General features: G+C 37.0%; 3 protein-coding genes and 1 pseudogene across 3 annotated transcripts; 2 read left to right on the top strand and 2 right to left on the bottom strand.

Moving 5' to 3' along the window:
* The first annotated feature begins 2,733 nt into the window (after window positions 1-2,733).
* On the top strand, window positions 2,734-11,104 carry LOC118042638 (auxin response factor 19). The gene is made up of 14 exons (XM_035050339.2): window positions 2,734-3,348; window positions 3,757-3,872; window positions 4,700-4,798; window positions 4,895-4,951; window positions 5,138-5,293; window positions 5,377-5,461; window positions 5,582-5,672; window positions 5,861-6,025; window positions 6,138-6,260; window positions 6,553-6,628; window positions 6,736-6,874; window positions 7,416-9,304; window positions 9,471-9,661; window positions 10,447-11,104. Exons 1-14 carry the CDS (start codon window positions 3,300-3,302, stop codon window positions 10,580-10,582), a joined length of 3,372 nt encoding a protein of 1,123 aa, XP_034906230.1. The 5' UTR covers window positions 2,734-3,299; the 3' UTR covers window positions 10,583-11,104.
* Window positions 11,105-11,224: 120 nt separating this feature from the next.
* LOC118042639 (proteasome subunit beta type-6) lies at window positions 11,225-14,239 on the bottom strand. Its single transcript, XM_035050340.2, has 8 exons — window positions 14,014-14,239; window positions 13,840-13,916; window positions 13,691-13,746; window positions 13,491-13,563; window positions 13,260-13,371; window positions 12,479-12,552; window positions 11,855-11,929; window positions 11,225-11,596 (listed from the first exon to the last, which is right to left on the bottom strand). Exons 1-8 carry the CDS (start codon window positions 14,126-14,128, stop codon window positions 11,465-11,467), a joined length of 714 nt encoding a protein of 237 aa, XP_034906231.1. The 5' UTR covers window positions 14,129-14,239; the 3' UTR covers window positions 11,225-11,464.
* Window positions 14,240-14,275: 36 nt separating this feature from the next.
* LOC118042618 (DExH-box ATP-dependent RNA helicase DExH10-like) lies at window positions 14,276-19,292 on the top strand (annotated as a pseudogene).
* A 105-nt stretch (window positions 19,293-19,397) lies between these two features.
* LOC118042637 (cytochrome P450 CYP73A100) lies at window positions 19,398-21,369 on the bottom strand. Its single transcript, XM_035050338.2, has 2 exons — window positions 20,444-21,369; window positions 19,398-20,319 (listed from the first exon to the last, which is right to left on the bottom strand). Exons 1-2 carry the CDS (start codon window positions 21,319-21,321, stop codon window positions 19,584-19,586), a joined length of 1,614 nt encoding a protein of 537 aa, XP_034906229.1. The 5' UTR covers window positions 21,322-21,369; the 3' UTR covers window positions 19,398-19,583.
* Window positions 21,370-22,441: the final 1,072 nt, after the last annotated feature.

The following is a 22,441-nucleotide window of genomic DNA, read 5'->3' on the forward strand; positions in this document are numbered from 1 at the left end:
AAAAAAAAGAAAGGAAAATCGATCTTCAAATCGAAGTTATAAGACGACGCCCGGAACACTTGAGGATCCTTCAAGAGGGACGGTCCTATGTTGGACTAATTATTCATCAAATTCAACGGTCATGATTGACTATCACAGGACATCGTGTCCTAGTAATGAATGACTCTGGTCCTAGCTTTCATACAGAACGTGCCACACTATATATATACCATCTAGAGGACCAATGGGGTTGACAACCTGACTTAGCCGAGCCGCCGAGTAATCATCGGTTCAGAAAGACGAGATCCAGAGAGACGAAACACTGACCGTTGATCAAGTCACGTCTGGGGTCGGCTTTTAATTTAAGCACATAGTGTTTGATGATCAAAGCCGAGGACCTACCAAGCTACTGCTCCAGGAAACACGGCACATGGGAGCCACAAAATTGTTAAGTTTTAATATTAATAAAGAAATGAACGAATAAAAATAATTAAACAAGTGTAAAAAATTCCCTTGGTTTTTTACCTGCTCTGCACTTTAATCCTCGAATTTTGGAAAACCGCACCCAACACCTTCGTGGTCTCCATCCCTAGTGAAGAATGGGTTATTTGACAGTATAATTGGGGTTGCTTTTCATGTTAAAATATATTAAAATAATATTTTTTTATTTTTTAAAAAATTATTTTTAAGATCAGCGTATCAAAATAATAAAAAATACTCAAAAAAAATTTAGCTAAATTTTATTTTTTGTGTGAATATATTGGAGTGTATTTATGCGAGGTGTGATTTCCTTGAAAACTTGATCTGATTTTTAGTATCTCAGAAGATGTTTATGGTAAGGTTAAATTTAAAATTATTTATTAAGTAATTTTAATATGATATTAAAATCTTAATAATCATATAATTATGAGCTGAAATCTCACAATTTTTGTTTTTATTTTTATTTTAATTAATAAAATAAAATATATAGTAATAATGAATTCATGCAAGTTTTAAAATTAAAGAGTAAAGTAATTTAAAATCATTCATTGAAGTTTATCTAGTAAATTAAACTTGTAGATTAAGATAATCATTTAACCACTTAGATCAATAGTTTTTATTTTTTATATGTATTATTATAATAATAATATTTTTCTTAACTTGGTATTAATTAAAATGAAAGTTAAATGATAAGATTTTACTGCTAAACTAAAAGAGGTTTTACATTTAAGAGTTATATTTTTGTATATGTTAAACAAGACACTTACATGTTTTTATTATGTGATTATTATATTTTTTTTTAGGATATATCACATGATATTTTGAAACAGTTGTTTTGTTTTTTTACGGAAATATATTTATTGTTATTATTATATTTTTAATATCCAAAAAAAATTAATAAACTTTGAACATTTCTCAATGTTCGTATCTACACTATGGCACAAAAACATACCAAATCAAATTTAACATATCCATCGAATCACGTGTTGAATACATGAAGAAGAGATTTTTATAGAGGTAAAGCTACAGTAAAATGGAGGGTTCTTTTCATTATAGGCTTTACCATCATCCAAATATATTTGCAAGAGGAGATAAGACGGGGAGGAGGTAGAGAAAACAAGGGCATCAGCAAATATAGATGAATAACGTTTTGACGTTTAGTAAAATAATAAAGATTTGGGCATATTTTGACATTTGACAAGGATTGCATGGCAAGGTAGCAAAGCTCAAAAGTAAAAGAATGCTCAGCTAAGCGGTGGTGTCAACATCGCATATGCAGGGTGGGTCCCAGACGCCGACATTGTCTGCCACATCAGAAGGTAGTTATCAGGGAAGATTTGTAATTAAGCGATTAATGTTTTCTTGATCTCCACTTAAAAGAGAGATGACCAATCAGCGATAATGTGAGGCGAGGCTGGCCTCCTTCTTCACAGTTCATACAATAATGGAATGCCCACTTCTAATTTCCCCTTCAGGAATTTAATGGCCGTTTAAGGAGTAATTAATGTATATATTCGTGGTGATGATTATGACCATGCTTCCTAAAACCAATCATTATTAGCATTTTATTTTATTGTATTTATGATGTATATATTCAGGATTTTCTATCAAGGGCTATGCTTCCCTTTTAACTATAAAAAACCCCCATAAAACCTCTAATTTTGATGTGAGATATAGTTATACTTCGAAGATTCTGACTTTGTTTCGGTATTTCTTATAGATAAAATTGGTAATAAATTTGAAAAAAAAACTCTTTATATGAAAATAGCTGACAGATTGTAGAATGCAACTTTTTCTCGAAAATAATATAGTATTGATATCATAATTTAATCAAGAAACCAGGAGGAAAAGGGTAGAGCAATGGAAAAAGCAATGTGAAACTTGAAAAGATTGGATATTGACCATGTGCAAAGAATGTGCTCTTAGTGGAGAGTGATGGTGATGATCAAAGCAAATGTCTATGAAAAATTACGTGATTAGGGTAAAAATATAGACAACATCACACAAACAAAAGTATCTTAACTAACATTAACATTATTCTTTGTTTGGAGGTTAAACCTATGCTCTACAAAAGAGAAGAACAACAAGAGATTAACAATGGTTAAGTTGAGAAATATTATATCATCTGTGACAGTAAACTCTACTTCTAACCTACGTGTGAACTAGGCTACTGTAGGGAGGTTGACTGCTTAGTTGTGAGAAGTCAGTGCCCCTTTCAAGGACAGAAAGAGTGAGAGAGAGGTTTTGGTAATCCATATAAAAATACCGGAGAGAGAGAGAGAGAGAGAGAGAGAGAGAGAGAGAGAGAAGGAAAGAGAAAATAATAAATAAAAAGACAAGAGAGAGAAAGAGAGGTGCAAGAAAGCAAGGCAAGAGCATTGAAGGGAAAGGAGAGGAAAAGAGAGGAATTTTGTCTGGGTAATGTAGGGGGAGAAAGGGGGCAAAGCTTCAACATTTGGTCTGTGAAAAACTTAGCAAAAACTCTCAATCCCATAAAAACCCATTTCTTCCTTTTTACTGCTTTTTTGTCTCTTCACCGTTTCTCCGGCGACCTCGCCGGAATATATCGCCGGGAAAGCTCACTCACTTTCAAACAAACTACCCCCATATTTTTTTTCCAGTTCAAAGTCCACCCTTTATTCCATTTCTTCAAAAGTTTGATTTTTTTCTTGTTTGCTGAGCTGATCTAAGCTAAAAAATCTGCTCGACTTTATAATTTCCTTACTGGTTTCTTTTGAAGCTCACGTTTAGAGCTTGTAAGAGTTTAAACTCATGAGAAAGTGAGGAACTCGTTTTGGATCAAAAAGACTCTTGCTTTGTTAAGTTTATATAAGGAAACCATGAAGTCACCGGCGAACGGTGCCGCCGCCGCAGTCACCAACGGTGAAGGTCTGGTCCATCTCTTAATTTGTGTTACTACTTTGTGCTTGTTTATTTGTTGTTATTAAAGATTTAAAGGAGATGTGTGTAAAGCATTGAAAAAAGTGTTAGAGATTTATGTGTAAATAACTAACTAATAAGGTTGTTCTGTGCTAGTTTTGTCTCTATTACATTGGTTTGTAAGAGCTGTGTTTGTCTCTATATTTTTGGAATCCGTTTTTCTGTGTATTTATCTATCTATTTGTTTATGTAGTTGTTTCTTCAGTGCTTGAAAACAATATTGTCTTGCAAGTTTTGTTTCCTTTTCCTTTTCCGGGTTTGATTTTTTTCCCAGGAAACAAACAAAGGTACAAGGAAGAGGAAAATATATGAGGATTTTATTAACTAATGAGTTTGTGACACGTGGGGATGATGCAGGGGTAGAGAAGAAGAGCATAAACCCTGAGTTATGGCAAGCATGTGCAGGACCACTGGTGAACTTGCCGGCGGCCGGAACTCATGTGGTCTACTTCCCTCAAGGGCATAGTGAACAGGTTAGTCATTTTCTGTTGCTGTTTTGTGTCAATAATGTGAATACTTTTAACCTACCTCCTCCTTTTATTGGATTTATCGGCTGATTATTTGTGGTAAATGATGTGTCAGGGTTTTGATCTAGAGTGGGCTAAGCTTTATGAATTTTACCTAAACTGGTTAGTTGGGTGCAATAAATAGGTAGATTATAAGGAAAGGAAAAGTAGATCAAGGTTTCGGATTTACTTTTGAGGGTACTATTTCAGGTGGCAAGTTGAAGTTACCCTTTTTGCCTTGATTCAGATTATGTGGGACTTGACTTAATTTAGCTAGGGTTATAATAGAAACATTCTCTTGGTATGTATTACCTGGTTGTCATGTGCTCTTTTAAGTACTAAAATGTCATTGCATCAGATCATTTGGCTTGTTTTTATCAAGTCAACTTGTGGTCCATGGAAGTTTTTTTCCTAGCAACTGTAATATTAGCTGATCAAATAATAAAAAGAAAAACTTTTATGATTTTTTTTTAGTTTTTGACTTCTGTAGTTTATGTTAACCAACATTTCTTTTACTATTAAAGTTAATTATCAAGAGTCTCACAGATCACTGCGTGTTTGAATGCCAATTTACTTGTGATGTAATTTTTAACCATGACATTTTTTTTGCTGCTTCTATAAGTACTCCATTTCCACTGAACAAGGTGAAAGAACCAGTAGGTGTAACGTGAAAAAATACTTTGTTATAAATTGGTTTTTAATGGATGTTGTGGATGGAATTTTATGTCCTTTTGGTTTTCCTCCTTTAGAAGTCAGTCCATGCTGGTACTTGAGAGTAAAATTACTGATTTCAGGTAGCAGCATCTTTGAAGAAGGACGTGAATGCGCAAATTCCAAACTACCCAAATCTTCCATCGAAGCTGCTATGTCTCCTTCACAATGTCACCTTACATGTATAAAAGCTGACCTTCTCTGGCCTTCATCTCTAACATCATAAAATTCTTTATTTGGTGACTCAATTATTTTAGTTCTTGTGTCTGATTTTGTAGGCGGACCCTGAAACAGATGAAGTTTATGTTCAGATGACACTTCAACCTGTTTCTTCTGTAAGGATTTGATTCATAATAACTCAAAAAAGTATACTTGCTTTAGTTGTGTGGACTAATTAAGGAAAGCACCTACAAATGAACTGGCTATAACTGATCCCAATGCAATGTCCAAAAAATCTTAAAATGGCCTTAGCATGTTTTTAGCCGCTAACTCCAACTGAATCTATCAGCAACCTTTTGCAGTTTGACAAGGATGCATTATTGAGGTCAGATCTTGCACTGAAGTTAAATAAACCACAGACAGAGTTTTTCTGTAAAACATTGACAGCAAGTGATACAAGCACTCATGGAGGTTTCTCCGTGCCTCGCCGTGCAGCTGAAAAGACATTCCCGCCTCTTGTAAGCTGTTCTCCTTTAGTTCTACATGGTGTCCATGTTAGTCTTTATAGCAATATTTAATCTTTTCCCCTTCCCTTGTATAGGATTTCTCCATGCAACCACCTGCTCAAGAACTTGTAGCTAGGGATCTGCATGAAAATGTTTGGACTTTCCGGCATATCTATCGTGGTATGTTAATTATGCAGTACCCATGAAGTATGATTAGTTGAACTATACCTACAATTGCTTATTCGTTTGTTGTCAAAGTTGTTGTTATCTTATGTAAGTTCCTGGTTTCTCTAAACCCAGGACAACCAAAGCGTCACTTGCTTACAACTGGGTGGAGTTTATTTGTAAGTGGGAAGAGGCTTTTTTCCGGTGACTCAGTTTTATTTATGAGGTAAAGATTAATGAATTCAGATTCCTTGAATTACGTGTAAAATGACTTAATTTACTGAAATTTGATTTTTCATATTCATATTCATAGGCATCTTAAATCTTGTATGAATGCATTTCAAGTTCAGGTCACTTTCTTATGGTAAACATGCCCTCTTAATCAAACTAATGATACTTGCTATTTATGGTTAGAGATGAAAAGCAGCAGCTTCTATTGGGCATCAGACGGGCTAACAGGCAACCTACCAACTTATCATCATCGGTATTGTCAAGTGATAGCATGCATATTGGGATCCTAGCTGCTGCAGCCCATGCAGCAGCAAACAATAGCCCCTTTACCGTGTACTATAATCCAAGGTAATTATTTTATTTTTCATCGTATCATGCTTATGTTTAACATTTACCGTAATAATATAAAATAGGTTGTGAGTGTATTGGATTAATTGACACCAGATGCATTTTTATGCAGGGCAAGTCCATCAGAATTTGTTATCCCTTTAGCCAAGTATTACAAGGCAGTGTACAGCAACCAAATATCACTTGGCATGCGCTTCCGCATGATGTTTGAAACTGAAGAGTCAGGAACAAGAAGGTGCAATGTTATCTCTTTGCAGTTCTTAAATGTCATTTGTTAACATTATTGATTTCAAGAATTATGAAGTTGAAATGGAATTATTTTGAGGCCTCAGGGCATGTTGTAGTGAATTTAGGATGTGTCTTCTGATTAATTTCAATCTGGAAAGAGTTTTAGTTGATCTGATTGGCACCTGTTCATATTGATCTGGTGCTTGATTCCTAGATTCTTTGCCGGTTGTTCTTAGAAAATGGTAATCTCAATTTTCTCCTTCACTTAGAAAGTTAAAGAAAATGAATCTGTACTACAGGCATATGGGCACCATTACTGGTATCAGTGATCTTGACGCTGTAAGATGGAAAAACTCACAATGGCGTAATTTGCAGGTAAAGATTGTAGCATCTTTTTTTTTTTTTTTTTTTTTTTTATTCTAATCATGCCAAATTTACTTCCGAATTACATTACAATTTAAACACTCAATGTTCTTTCATAGGTTGGTTGGGATGAGTCAACTGCTGGTGAAAGACGCAATCGAGTCTCAATCTGGGAGATTGAACCAGTGACTGCTCCATTTTTCATATGTCCTCCTCCATTTTTTAGATCTAAGCATCCAAGGCAACCGGGAATGCTAGGTACAATATAAGTTGCGATCAGCTTCTTACAGTATAGGAAATTTATAGCCTTAATGTTAACTGGCGTACTCTTCTAGTCATTTCTGCTTTGTGTTTTTCATGAGTTCTTCGCTGACCATGTCACCCAGGAATTTTGGTTAGGTTACCCTATTGCTAGGCATTTTGATTGAATTACATGTGCTGTTTGCTATTTATTTCCATTAATCCATCCTTCCTATGTCTTGTGTAATTGTTAATGGCATCATCTGGTTGATACTATCAAATTGTCAAGAGAGTAATGATGTGGGAGAGGCTTTGATAGGATATGTTCTACTGTTTTATCTTTTCTGCATCGAAGTTTGACTATCAAGGTTTCTGCATGTGATCTGTTGGGACCAAATGTGCTAATATGGTGATTAAAATCTTGAAGGTGCTTCTCACTCTCTTCATGAAATTGAATAATGCCAAAGCACTTTCAAGCTTGACCATGATTTTGGGCTTTCAAATTTTCAGTGTTTCTATTAGAGTAAACCTGACTTGCCTGTCACCTTTACTTTTGCAGATGATGATTCCACTGATTTAGATAGCCTATTCAAGAGGACCATGCCTTGGCTTGGTGATGATATCTACATGAAAGATCCCCAGGTTCTCCCCGGCCTAAGCCTAGCCCAGCGAATGAACATGCAGCAAAACCCTTCACTGGCAAACTCAATGCAGCCCAATTATATGCAATCGTTGTCAGGGTCTGTTCTGCAGAATCTTCCTGGAGGCGATCTTTCTCGCCAGTTAGGCTTGTCATCACCTCAAATGCCTCAGCCAAACAACTTACAGTTCAATGCCCAAAGGCTGCCTCAGCAAGCACAACAGCTTGATCAGCTTCCAAAGCTACAGTCCTTGCTCAACCCACTGGGTTCCATCATACAGTCACAGCAACAGATGGGTGACATCACTCAACAATCGAGGCAAAATATGATGGCTCAAACTCTACCCTCAAGTCAAGTTCAAGCCCAACTTCTGCAGCCTCAAACTCTTGCCCAGACCAATAACATTCTTCAGCAACAGCCATCTATTCAAAGCCATCAGCTTCTTAGAAACCTTCCGCAAACCTTGCACCAGCAGCAGCAGAATCAACAGCAACATATTATGGGTCAGAACCAGCAGCAAAGCCTAATGCAAAATCAGTTGTCTGATCAAGTAAACCAACATATGCAAATGTCTGACAATCAGATTCAGTCTCAACTGATGCAGAAGCTTCAGCAGCAACAGCAACAGCAACAGCAACAGCAACAGCAACAGCAATCAGTTTCAGCCCAGCAATCTGCTATGCAGCAGGCTGGTCAACTTGGACAGCTTCAAGATTCACAAAGGCAGCTGCTGGATGCATCCCAGAGTTTTTCTAGGTCCATGACACCCAGCCAAATGTTGGAAATCCCTCAAACAACACCCACTTCTCTCCCTCAGCCAAATACTATTCCACAGCAGATGACTAGGAATAACAACCAAATCAATACTCGATTCTCACATCTGCCTCAACAGCTGAAACCTCAACAACAGCATTCTGGCGTCATGCTATTGTCAGAAATGGCTGGTCACATGGGACTTCCGCCAAGCTCAATGGCCAATCAGCTCTCCACAACTGGTAGCAGTATATTGACTGCAGCAGCTGGACCAGGACAGTCTGGTATCACTGATGATGTTCCTTCTTGTTCTACTTCACCTTCCACAAACAATTGTCCAAACATAGTTCAACCAATGATCAACGGTTGGGCCCACCGAAGCACAGCAATGGGAGAGGACATGGCTCAGTCTGCCGTGACACTCTTTAGCCCTAGTGCATTGGAAACCGTGTCCTCTAATGGTAATTTAGTTAAAGATCTGCTGCAGAAATCCGAGGTTAAGCCGTCATTGAACATCTCCAAGAATCAAAACCCTGGATTATTTTCCTCACAAACATACCTAAATGGGGTAGCTGCCCAGATAGATTATTTGGACACATCATCTTCTACAACTTCTGTTTGCCTTTCACAAAATGATTTCCATTTGCAGCAGAACAACAATTCACTGTCATATAATCCCCAATCAGTGTTGTTGAGAGACACAAGCCATGATGGGGAGCTCCAGGGAGACCCGAGGAATAATATTTTATATGGAACAAACATTGATAGCCAACTTGTGATGCCAATGAATTCTGACCATTTATTAACAAAGGGCATGATGGGGCCGGGGAAGGACTTCTCAAATAATCTCTCTTCAGGAGGCATGCTTACAAATTGTGAAAATTCTAAAGATCCTCAACAGGAGCTTTCATCGGCAATTGTTTCCAAGTCATTTGGAGTTCCAGATATGCCATTCAATTCAATTGACTCAACAATCAATGACAGTAGCTTATTGAATAGTGGTTCTTGGGCTCCTCCACAGCAACAGTTTCAGCGAATGCGAACATATACAAAGGTTTGTTGTTTTCATCCATATAATGCTATTTCTTATATGCACACATTAATGTGCATGCCCACACTTGCTATACTTGCTGTATCTTTCTCTTATACATTCATATCTGTCCCTGTTATTTCTTCTGCTTGGCCTTCTATTTATAAGTTGGTTGATGTTTACTGTAAAGGTGTACAAACGTGGAGCTGTAGGAAGGTCAATTGACATAACACGGTATTCAGGTTATGACGAGCTTAAGCAGGATCTGGCTCGTAGGTTTGGTATAGAGGGACAGTTGGAAAATCAACAAAGGATAGGCTGGAAACTTGTTTACACTGATCACGAGAATGATGTCCTGCTAGTGGGGGATGACCCTTGGGAGTAAGCCCTCTAGCCCTCATAACTCTTCTAATTTCTATGATATTTCATTGTATTTTATACTCTTGGTGGAAATATAGCTAGCCAAGTATGAAAATGTTCTCATAGTACTTACCATAGAGAATGTGCTGGGTAGATTATACTACACGCAGAACCTCCTATGTCATCACTTCAAAATATTAGTTTCTTTCTTTCTGACAGAAGGGCCTTAAATGTGTTTCTTGAAGCTTTTCCTTCCCTGATACTCGTCTAGTTTCCCTTTTCCAATCACTGAACCAGACAAACTTAGGGTTTCAAGTATTCCCATTTTCAATTCATTCAGCCTCTTTTCTGCCTTGTGGCTTTTTCTCTGTCTTGTTTGCTGAAATGATTTTCATCTTGGAGGGTTTCATTTAATCTCTTGGAATGAAAATATAATCTGATACTGGATGGAATTACTTTAGGACTAATTTTCCATGCAGCCACGTATAGGAATTATTACGTTCTATTTTTTTCCTTGGAAGACTTTACTACACCAAACAAGAACAATTTCAATTTAGTTAAGTAAATTTCTGGTGAAGTCACCTGTTTCTTCTGTCGAAGATGGCAATTTTTCTTCTCAATTCTGTGTCGAAGGGGATCCCGAGTCATAGATTAAGCGATATGTGAAAGTCTTATGATCTCTACATCCGGACTAATTTATATTGACTTGCTCATAAATTTTGAATGTCTCTTGTATTTCTGGAATGTCTTCAAGCTGTAAACACTATTTATAGTCTCTCCTCACATTCTTTTGTTTGGGTGTTCAGAGAGTTTGTGAACTGTGTCCGCTGCATCAAGATACTGTCTCCTCAAGAAGTCCAACAGATGAGCTTGGATGGAGATTTTGGCAACTCTGTCCTTCCTAATCAAGCTGGCAGTAGTTCTGATAATGTCAATGCATAAATTAGCCCACGAAGATGCCAACAATTCTTCTTCCACGTGGGGACCTTGTATTTCTTCTAGGATTCTGTTAATAGCTTTTCTATGACTCCATCGCATCTGGGCTTTTCCATCGCCTGCCTGCTGGATTTTTCCAGGCACCTGCAATGAGCAAGTGAGATTGCAAACCTGTTCTAGGCCAGTTAGAGCTCAATTTTTCCCTCTTAGCCTAGTTGTACATTAGAAAACACAGGTCAGAAGCACGAAACTAGAGGTTTTTGCACCCGAACCATCAATCCCTTGGTCCAAAAGTTGATTAATTCTGCTCGGTGAAGAATCCAGTTTGGTGCTTACCCTTTAAGCCTACCTACTTGATGCTGTCGTGATGCCTTTAGTTAACTATGTTTGCAATGGTCAAGAATTCTCCCCCTCAAATGTATTGTAGCAGCAAAATCATAAATTTGGATGCTGAGTTCCGAGTTTAAATGTGTAATGTACTTCAGTTTTGCAATAGAATAGCCTCTAAATTTGAAGGTTTCAAGGTGCTATGGTAAAAGTCTCCCTCTCCCTTCCTCAAATTACATTCTATGTTGTGAAATTACACTGACCATAATAATGCAAGTAATAATATGATACGTGTCATCTGCCATTTTTAATGGCCTATGCTTCTTATGAAACGGTCATCCTTGATTAAAGCAAATGGTAGATTCATCAACACAAAGATACGCGAAATCAGAAAAATAGTCATTACATCGGCGAAAGTACTTTTCTTAGCATAACAATGCACAAGAAAAACATCGCTCACAGCACTCAGTACATGACATCACGAGGCATTTTCTTAAAGAGAACAAGTGTCTGGCATCATTTTCTCAAGACATTCGATGCCGAACATCATGGAGCATTCTCTTAAGTGACCATTGGCTCAGGACTAGATGATGACAAAATGTCCAACAGGGAATTCTGTGGCTCCAGCTCCTCGTGCCATCGTGGGAGCTTGTCCTCAGGGTAGTACTTTCTTGACACGCCTTCTGAGTTGATCTGTGTAACGAACATTTGATTGACATAAAATTAGCAGAAACAAATATAAAAGTTTTTCTACGCATTCCATGTGCAACTGATACGAGCTTGTTTTTAAGGTGATTGAATGAGTAAACGGGAAGTGATGGAGAAGTTGTTTTCCAAACTAATTTATCCCATCATGCCCTACTAATTAAAATACCATGATTGTCTGAACAAATATGACGGTTAGACGAGGCAAATGGAAAGAGAAGAATGAGAGAAGAATCAGCAACATACAGTGACAGTCCGAACAACACCACCACTCGCCCCATCACGAGCAATAGCAAGAGAAACTGCTTTCACCACTAATTGCTGCAAGAAATCACAAGCATCACAAACGGCAAGGCAGTAAATGGCATAATAAAGACAGCAAATATTCTCAAGAAGGGAAAAAAGAAGAAGCAGGTCTAGGCACAGTGAAGGCGCAAAAAATAATGTTTAGGGGGGAGAAAAGAAGCCAGAGGCAACTTCTTAGCCATTGCCTAACCATGAGGCTCGGAAAGAATCACTCTAAGACAAGAACATGTTTCTAGTATGCAAAAATTTACGATGGAAGCAAGCACCAACAGTCTATCCAATAAGGTTCAATATGATTCTCATGAAAAAGAAAAAAAAAATAAAAAAAAGAAAAATTAAAGTTCATGATTCTAGAAAAATCTATCATTAGTATATTAGCCAACAGCAAAACAAGGCCAAATACACTTTAGTGAAACCATGGAGTATTATTGAACAACTACTAAAAAACTTGTTACTATGACAAGACCAAAAAGAAACAGATTTCAATCTAGACAAGCCACTAGTTTAGACCATAAAAATTTATTATGTTCACTTATTTACAAACACACAGGTTAGACTACATACCTCAGCTTCTTCTTGGGTCATCCCATCCTTCCATGCTTGATCAAAGAAACCATACAAGTAAGAAGATCCTGATCCTGCATGCCACATGCAGATAAAAACAATTAATCAACTGATGCAGTTTATTAGTCCATTTTCCATAGGATGACGACATAGTAGTCAAAATTTACATAATTGTAACAACTCCAACTACTGCAGACAATGGTGGTTTATTCCCTTGTAATATATCAGACAATGGTGGTTCACTCAAGCTTAACCAGTCAATATGTACCACCTTCTGATGACATAAAAGAAGAGTAACCTATCATTCATCCCAAGAACACTAGATTCACGGTACAAGATTAAGTCTCTGCAAGCAGGTGTTTTTCTCAAACTACAGTTTAAAGAGCGAAGACACCATGGCCAGTTCACATTGCTTCTTGCAATGCCACTGGTTAATTAGCATTGTCACTGCCAGCCAAGGAAGTAATAAGGGATTGACAAGTTCCTCAGGGCAGGTTGCATTTTCATTGACAGTTGCAAACAAGGCAGGTATAGGTGAGGCAACATGACGGGCGACTGACAAGATGGGTGCAAGAGAGGAATCCACCATTGACCCATACCGTTGCCTTAAACAATTATACAAGTGCTGGAAATAATAGTAACGTTCTATTATCGCTGTTGCTGGAGAGATATAAATAAACAAGTGCATGTGCAAAAAAGAAACATATCAACAAGAATCACAGCAAAAACACGAAAGAATTACTAATGGTATGCAAAATGCCAACGAGTTCACTTCACACACCTCCAATTGTAAAAGGCAGCTCCAAAAGTGTCCCTCCAAGAGGTACTCCATAAATTTTACCTCCTTCATGCTTATCCCAACCCCCAACAATCATTCCAGTTTGCAAGAAATTCTGCCAAAAAACCAACAAAAAAAATGTATCAAAACCAAACCAACCCTGTTATTGTAAGACACCCAACACCATCATCAGAAACAAATTCACAACAGTACAAGCATCAAAACCGAACCAACCTTGTTATTGTAAGACAACAACCTAACAAGATTAGCAGCAACCTTAACTGTCGCCGGCTGCCCCAATTGTATTCTACACACATAACCCACAAAACCCAAATCAGCTCTTCAACTAATCATCCAAAAAAATCAAGACTTTACACCAAAAAAGAAAAGAAAAAAGAGAAACAGCATTCATCAACACAAAAAAACTCCCTTACGTGTGTTGATGCAGAAAATATCTCACATAATCAGACACAGTTTGAGAATCAGCAGCCTATCAACAAATTACATAAAATCAAACCCAAAATAAACAAAACTAAACAAGGTAAAGTAAAATTTACAGAAATATGAAAAAATAGTAATTTACAGATCCAGAGCGGCATAAGTAGACATTATCAGTAAGCTGAGTGATTTTATCCGATGCACGATTTGCTACATAAACTCCTACAAAAACCCACAACAAAAACCGTAGAATAAGTCATAAATTTTTGGTCTTTTTCTTTCAGGTTTTTTGAAGGAGGAGAAAGTTTTTGATTTTTACCGGTGCTGGTGCGAGAATCGGCACCGAGGACGACACCGCCGTTGTAGGTGACGCCGATGATGGTTGTACCCATGGAATGAGGGCCGTTGGTCTCATTTTCTTTGTGTGATTCCATTGATTTGAGATAATTCGAATAAGAGGAGGAAGAATAAAAACCCTAGAAATTTAAGAAAAACTGGGGATTTTTTTGCTCTTTAAGAGAAGCGCAAGCGTTAGCTACTTGTTGTTGAAGTCAGAGAGGAGGTGAAGTATTAATGGGCTGATGGGTTGGGCTCGTGTGTTTGGGTCTATTTGCTTTTCTTTGTGGATTTTGGTTTAAAAAATTAAAAATTGGTGAAATAAAAATAAGCAAGTCGAAGGTATCTTTGTTTGCTATTGATGTTCCTTCTGATTGGTACTAGTTCCCTGGCTTCCACGTTCTGTTGAATCAATTTTTTTTTTTTTTAATTTATAATGTTTTTTTTTATATAATTTTATAAAAAACAAACAAAAAATCAATTATAAATACTAATTTAAAATCAATTAAATATTAAAAAATAAAATTAATAAAAAAGCAAAAAAATAATTCAATTTAAAGAAAAATAATTGGAAGTTGAGATTTTTTTTTAAAAATTATTTGATATTATTATTAAACCCGACTTAATATATCAATTTTAAAATATTTTGATTCAATTTCTTATTTAGTTTATATTTAAAATTAACTACCATAAGATAATAAAAACAACATAAATGATGAATGGAAATTTAATTCAGACATATCTTGAATTTTTCCTTCGTGTTTACACAGAAACGAGTTACTACAAGGAGCTAGATTTTTATGGCAAATAAATTGATCTCAGGAATGTTCATGAGCTCTCAATTATCAAACAAGATCATACGAAAATAGAAAGAACAAAATACAAAACAGAATAATAATATCTTATTGAATCCGGGTTGATCGTCATATCCGAGTTTAATAATTATGAAAATAACATTTAAAAAAAAACAGCCCAACAAAAAATTACCCATGGAAATTATCCAAATAATAATAATTAGGGCTCTATTTCGAACCCATCTTCTCTGCCTCCATTTGCCAAAAACAGAGAACGGGTACTTTCCCTCCACTGTTTTTTTTTCTCTTTTCTGCATGGTCCCCGAGAAAACTGGGGAAAATTAACGAAGTCCCATAATTTGTACTTCCTTTTTCATGTCTTAGATGCTCAACAAAACAAAGAGAAAAGAGAAAAGAGAAAAGACACGGACCTGGAGGAAACACTGACACCTACAAAGAGAAAAGAACCTGAGAAGGAGGAGGAGGAGGAGGAGGAAGAGAAAGCAGAGATTGTTGGTGCTCAACAAAAGCAAGAATCTGCTTTGAAGAAGAGGAACTTGACACGGACCTGTGTTCATGAAGTTGTGGTCCCAAGTGGGCATGTGGTGAATAAAGATGAAACTCTTCATGGGACCATGTTGAATCCTTTGTATAATGGGGAGATGGCGAAAAGTTAAAAATTTGAGCTTGACCCTTTTCAGAAGGTGTCTGTAGCTTGTTCGGAAAGGAATGAGAGTGTTTTAGTTTCTGCTCATACGTCAGCAGGGAAAACTGCGGTTGCTGAGTATGCGATTGCAATGGCTTTTAGAGAAAAGCAAAGGGTTATTTATACATCTCCGTTGAAAGCTTTGAGTAATCAGAAGTACAGGGAGTTGCATCAGGAGTTTCAAGATGTTGGATTGATGACAGGAGATGTTACTCTTTGTCCTAATGCTAGCTGTTTGGTTATGACTACGGAGATTCTTAGAGGAATGCTTTATAGGGGCTCTGAGATTCTGAAGGAAGTTGCTTGGGTTATTTTTGATGAGATTCATTAAATGAAGGATCGTGAAAGAGGGGTTGTTTGGCAAGCGAGTATTATATTTATGCCGCCAGAGATTAAGATGGTTTTTCTTTCCGCGACAATGTCGAATGCTACTGAGTTTGATGAGTGGATTTGTCACTTGCATAAGCAGCCATGCCATGTGGTTTACACAGATTTTCGACCAACTCCTTTGCAGCATTATGTCTTTCCTGTGGGTGGTGCTGGGTTATATCTTGTGGTTGATGAGAGTGAGCAGTTTAGGGAGGACAATTTTATGAAGCTGCAGGATACTTTCTCGAAGCAGAAAATTGGTGAGGGGAATAAGAGTGCAAATGGTAAGGCTAGTGGAAGAATTGCAAAGGGTGGGAATACTTCTGGGGGTTCTGACATATACAAAATTGTCAAGGTTTGCACTATTATTTTTACATGCTCTGTTGATTGAATTATTATAAGGTCCCTTCATTTATTGCTTCATTGAGCATCGATGGGTGTTTAATATTCTTTACCTCTTCAACTGGAGCTTCTCTAGTGCCATTTGTAGTTATCCGAGTTTCAATTTTCCCGATGAATCATGAAATTCAACAGCTCAAATCGAAAATGCGTGATTCCCAGGTATTTTTTCTTGTTGTATGCTAGTTTGATTGAACTTTGTAAAATATAGTTAGATCTATCTGTGATATGGATTCGGCATGTGTGATGTATATTTCTGAAATCCTGATGGAGGAGAATGCCTCGTGGAATAAACTTTGATTGATCTTATTGCATGAAATTACTAATGTAGTTCTGATTTCTATTAAACAGAAAAAGGGAAAGGAAGAAAATGCTTGTCATTTTAAGAATGTCTCTTGATTGCATAATCAAGCATCAAATCGCATTTAAAATAAATCATGATAAACTAGTTGCATGGGTGAGGTCAGCCAAATAATTTGTTCCTTGAATTGATAGTTGGGTATGTGGTTGCGAGTGATAAATTAGGTGCACGGGTGCTTTGTTCCTTGAATAGATAGTGAGGTATGTGGTTGTGAGTGCAATAACATTTGTAGTTGGTAGTTGCTTTCTTGTTTAAATTCACCCATTGTATCGTGATTTTCCTCTTTACATCCTGTGATGTTTTTAGTGTACTCCAAAAGAGACATTGGAGAATCTGCTGGCTGCACAGTGGTGTTGACTGTAAATCTTTATTGGGTGTTCATACCTGAACAATGCAGCCACACAGAATAGAGTTGAAAAATAGCATAAGCATGCGAACTTGAGTTGCTGTTCTTGTCCCAACTTTTATTCAAAGTGTTTCTAGTATTTGCTTTTGTTGATGTTGGGCTTGTTATTATCTACTGTCTTCAAGCTTAGTTACATCAGTTTTCCAGTTGCATTTTCTTTTAATTTGATTCACTATTGTTTGCAGCTTCAAAAATTTCGTGAAGAACTCAAGAACCGATCGCGAGTCTTGAAAAGACTTGGACATATAGATGCTGATGGTGTTGTCCAGCTAAAGGGAAGAGCAGCCTGCTTAATAGACACAGGAGATGAGTTACTTGTTACAGAACTGATGTTCAATGGTGAGTTTAAAGACCATCTCATGATGGTTCATGCACTGCAAATCTTATTTTATTTCTGGCTGGGTTTCTCTGTCCAGGTTGCTGGGAGTCTTAGATGCATGATATAAGACTGACCCACTCATTTCATCCGCCTTTATTTATATCCTTTGATGATTTTTTAACAGGTACTTTCAACGATCTTGATCATCACCAAGTGGCTGCCCTTGCTAGTTGCTTCATTCCAGTAGACAAGTCAAGTGAGCAGATACAGTTGAGAACAGAACTTGCTAAACCATTACAGCAACTTCAAGAGAGTGCATGAAAAATAGCAGAGGTTGCTATGTCTCCTTGCCTTCATTTTGTTCATATTATGAAATTAACTCATTAAGGATAGTTAAAAATGTCTTTTTGCATGATTACAGATACAATTTGAATGCAAATTGGACATAAATGTCGATGAATATGTAGAATCAACAGTCAGACCATTCTTGATGGATGTGATTTACTGTTGGTCAAAGGTTAGTGTTTTATACTTGTCTTTAAATTTTTTTTGCTGCTTTCATGTAATGTTTAGGAATGGCAATGGGATGTTAACTTGGGTATGCCCCTTTTCTTTTCCTGATCGATGTCTGGTTTGGGAAAATTTCTAAATTAGTATGAAAATTCTGGAGGGATCATGTTCAGTAGTATTCTTTGTAATGTTATCGACATCCAAACTTGGTGTTTGGCAACTTGATCAAATTGGCTATCGAGTCACTGATAATAGGGAAACGTTTTGGTTTAGCCACTAATCTCTCTCACTCTCTCTCTCTCTCTCTCTCTGTGCAATCATTTCAGTTTGTCTCTGCAATGTGATTATATGACTTATTTCTGAACAGTTTCTAATTCCTCTAAGGTCCAGAATGTCTAGGCTGGTTGATGGATTTGGCCATCAATTTTTTTTTGTTTCTTTGATTTGGTTATTAAGATTGCATTCCAGCCGGACTGAATTTGCATTTTTTTTTAATAATGCTTTTTTCTTCCCTTTTTTCAGGGAGGTAGTATTTCTGAGGTAATGCAAATGACTGATATCTTTGAGGGTAGCGTTATCAAAAGTTCAAGAAGACTAGATGACTTTTTGAACCAGGTTATTTGTGAAATATTCTTTCTAAAACATCATTTGCTGTCCTCGTGCTACTTCTCACCAAAGAGAAAGTTGTCGAGTGGTTCATCTGGTGGTCCTCACACAATATTCTCTAAAATAGTGTCTACAAAATCCCAGTATGCTCTCTGGATTTATCCATCCTGCCCAGGCTGGCTATCACTTGAACCTGGAAACAATAAAAGCCTTCTTTTGCAGCTGTTTATATATATATATATATATATATATATATATATATATTGAATCATTTACACAAGTAGTAAGTGCTTCCAGAAAAATCCAAGAAGCTTGAGGGTAATTTTCAACACTTGCCTCTTTTTCAGTTGCGTGAAGTCAGTATGGAGAGTAAATTTGCAGCTGCCAGCGAAAGCCTTCGTTGAGGTATCATGTTTGCAAATTCTCTTTACCTGTAAGTTGTCTTTTTGCAGGCATTTGTTGTGTGGGGTGCCCATGAGCACAAAAGTTCTTACCTTGCAACAATTATACCGTGGTGGCCACTTAAGATGTGCTATAAACTGGCAACTATAGGTTCCATCTCCTTTTCTCCTTCACTTTTGAGTTTCTTTCATGTTGTTGATCTTATATATTTGACAGCTGATTTCATTGTATACACACAAAGTTGGTGACATGGAGATGAAAAGTTATGCCCATGTAACGCCTCACAAATGTCATGAATCTTTTTAAGACATAACTTGACAGACATCAGAAGCTTATGTAGGTGCTTACAATTACTAGTCAATCCATGTAATGCAGATTAGATATGTTTCATGTATCAGTTTTCTAGGGAAGATAACAACAGTGTTTGATGCCTTCTCTTTTCGAATTGTTTTCTATTGATTGATGAAGTTTTAAATAACCATGCATAGCAGACTACTAGAAATTAATCTTATTTCTGTCTGCAATTTTGTAAAAGAGAAGACAATGTGTTACATATTCAAAGCTTTATTAAAAAAAAAAAAATCTCACAATATCGAGAATAATGAAGAGTAAAAGTGAGGTTTTACGAGCAACCAAGCTAGCGATTTGATACATGCCTAGGAAGCTGAACTTGTGATGAGATCATGCTTTGATTGGTTTGAAAACAACAGTGGAATGGCTTGCAATGTGCAGGCTGAACTGCCCTCCTTTTTCACTCACATCAATCTTCTCCATCCCAGGAGGAGGTATCATCTCAAAATTCGACACCAGTCTTGCAACAATCAGTCCTAGTATTGGCATTGCAAGTATGATCCCTGGGCAGGAACGTCTACCCACGCCAAATGGTAGGAACCGAAAATCAACCTTTCCACCAACGATGGCCTCTGTGTCACGTTCTTCTTCTAAGAATCGCTCTGGCCGGAATTCTGATGGTTTCTCCCACCATTCAGGGCTGTTAGCTAGCCACCATGCATTGACGACCACCTTTGACTCTTTAGGAATGGTAAACCCTCCCAGCTTTGCTTCTTCAAGGTTCATATGTGGCACCAACAAGGGAATTGGGGTGTGTAGCCTTAATGTCTCTTTTATTGTGGCTTGCAAGTATGGTAGCTCATGCAGGTTAGATTCTGTAACTGGACTTCCCTTTAGGACGGCTCTGATTTCATCTCTGATCTTCCTCTGAACAGTCGGATGATTGACCAGTTCAGCTATGGCCCATTCCATAGACCACAATGTTGTCTCTATAGCAGCAACATTAATGTTCTCCACAATGTAAAGTACATTTTCTTCACTGATTTCTCCCTTCATTTGAGCCTGTATTATGTGATCCATGGCACAGCTTACCTTGTGCTTCTCTCCATTGGCAGCCATTATTTTCCTGTAAAACCACAAATTTAAGGTCAAATTAGAGCTAAAAAGGAATGTTGCGAGAAATCAGATGATCATTTTACAGAGAGAGAGAGAGAGAGAGAGAGAGAGAGAGAAGATTAGTGATTACTTACCTTCTTTTCTCAATATAATTGTTGTTGAAGAAAGCTAGCCTTCTCTGCTGCAAATCCCTGCACTTGTTCAAGTACCCCCTTAAAAATGGTCTAAGCCAAGGGATAAAATCTCCATAATTATACTCAAAACTTTGTGCCAGCCGACTTCTCTCGGAATTAAACCTAGTTGCTTGAACAAACAAAGGGTCCTCCTGTGACTGAAATTTTGCATCAAACATCATCCTGTACATAATGTTGTACAACATCAGCTGCAGACGTTTTCTGATGACAATCCCTTCGGTCCTAACTTTCTCATTGTCTCGAAGGTCATCGACCACAAGGTCCATTTCCTGCTCCCATGAAGTACTGTATTGGTTCACAACTTTGTTGGTGAAAAACGGTAGTGTCATGATTCTACGCATTTTTCTCCAATGCTCACCATAGATCGTGAACACCATGTCTTGTCCATTGCCGGTGAAGATATCGAAGACAACGTTACGTGGGCGAGACCCGAATTCAACACCCTGTGTGTGCAGGACCTGGTTGGCTAGTTCAGGGTCGGATACAACTGCTAGGTTCTTTGAACCAAGTTTAAGTAGGAACACAGGACCATATGTTTGTGACATAGAAGCTAGAAGACGGTGGTTCAGGTCATTGCCAACTTGGAGCCAATTGCCAAACATTGGGTACGAGACGGGGCCAGGAGGTAGGTCGCTAGTTGAAGACTTGGTAAAAACGGAGCTAAACAAGTAAACGATTAGTGGAAGTAGAGGGAGGATGACAGAGAGGGGTAGCGGTGAGAAATATGTAGACAGGTTAGGGCATGCAAACTTTATGCATGAAACAGATGCTACTGCTAAAAGAGTGAAACCCATTGATTTTGTAACAAAAGAAGCCATTGTTAGAAGAAGGGATGCTGGGAAATGGTATGATTTTGAGAGATGGGAGGAGGGAAATGGGTTTATATAGAGGTGGAGGAGTGGGGGTAGGAAGTTAGGTGGCCATTGCCAATGGTTTTGTGAGAGAATCCACGGGCTTCCTCAAATTCAAGGTAGGAAAGAGTTGACAGCTTTCCAAAAGTCAGCATTATAGTTGGTTGGTGAAGAAGATTCAACATGTGCTCTTTATTTGTCTTCAAGATTTGCCTACCAACTCCTCATGTTATTCCGTGTTGAGGTTGACTCAGGAATTTATTGATTTACACATCTGGTTCAAGCCGGGTTTAATAAAAATCAAATGAAACGGTGTGATTTATTTACCCGGTTAATTTTTTTTTTTATTTTTTGTATAACATGGTTTTTTTATTAATCCGAGTAATTCCTTTATTCCATAACATAATTTGAGTTATGAGCGTTTTTACGTCATTAATTTTTAACCATTTTTTTTGGAAAAAAGTTTGCCAAATGTTGTTGCCTTCTCACAATTGATGAGGAAGAGCATCTTTTTTTTTTTTTTTTCCTATTAAAAACTAGAAAACAATGCTAGTATGGGAGTTGTATCTCCACTTGGAGAATAATTGCCAACGTTTAATTAAATAATTTATAATTAATATAAAATTTCAATTAGAACTATTAGATTGAGAATATAAACAGAGATTAAATTAGACATTTGACAAGGCTTGATAACTTTTGACCTATCTTGCATGTTGGCAGTCATCCCTGTAAACCGTGTTCTTTGTCCATACGGCATGTTGTCTGTTAATGGCTAAATTTTATAAAAAAATGTTAGGTTTTATAGATTTGGTGTATTATCAAACTTATTTTTCCAAGAAAATAAAATTAAAGATTGGTAAATAAAATAAAATTTGCATGGTTATTATATATAAAAAATGGATAAATTCTGCAAGGCTATTAAAGTAAAAATTCTTTATATTTTCTTAACAAAATCAAATCTATATATACAAGTAAGGAATTAAATAGTTTTATATTATGTTAGAGGTATAAAAATAAAATGCTGGAGGAAACTAAAGAATGAAAATTCAAAATTCAATTTTATGATAATTTCTTCGGTAGTTGAAAA

This window comes from Populus alba, chromosome 18 (genome assembly GCF_005239225.2).
Source record: "Populus alba chromosome 18, ASM523922v2, whole genome shotgun sequence".
Classification (NCBI taxonomy): domain Eukaryota; kingdom Viridiplantae; phylum Streptophyta; class Magnoliopsida; order Malpighiales; family Salicaceae; genus Populus; species Populus alba.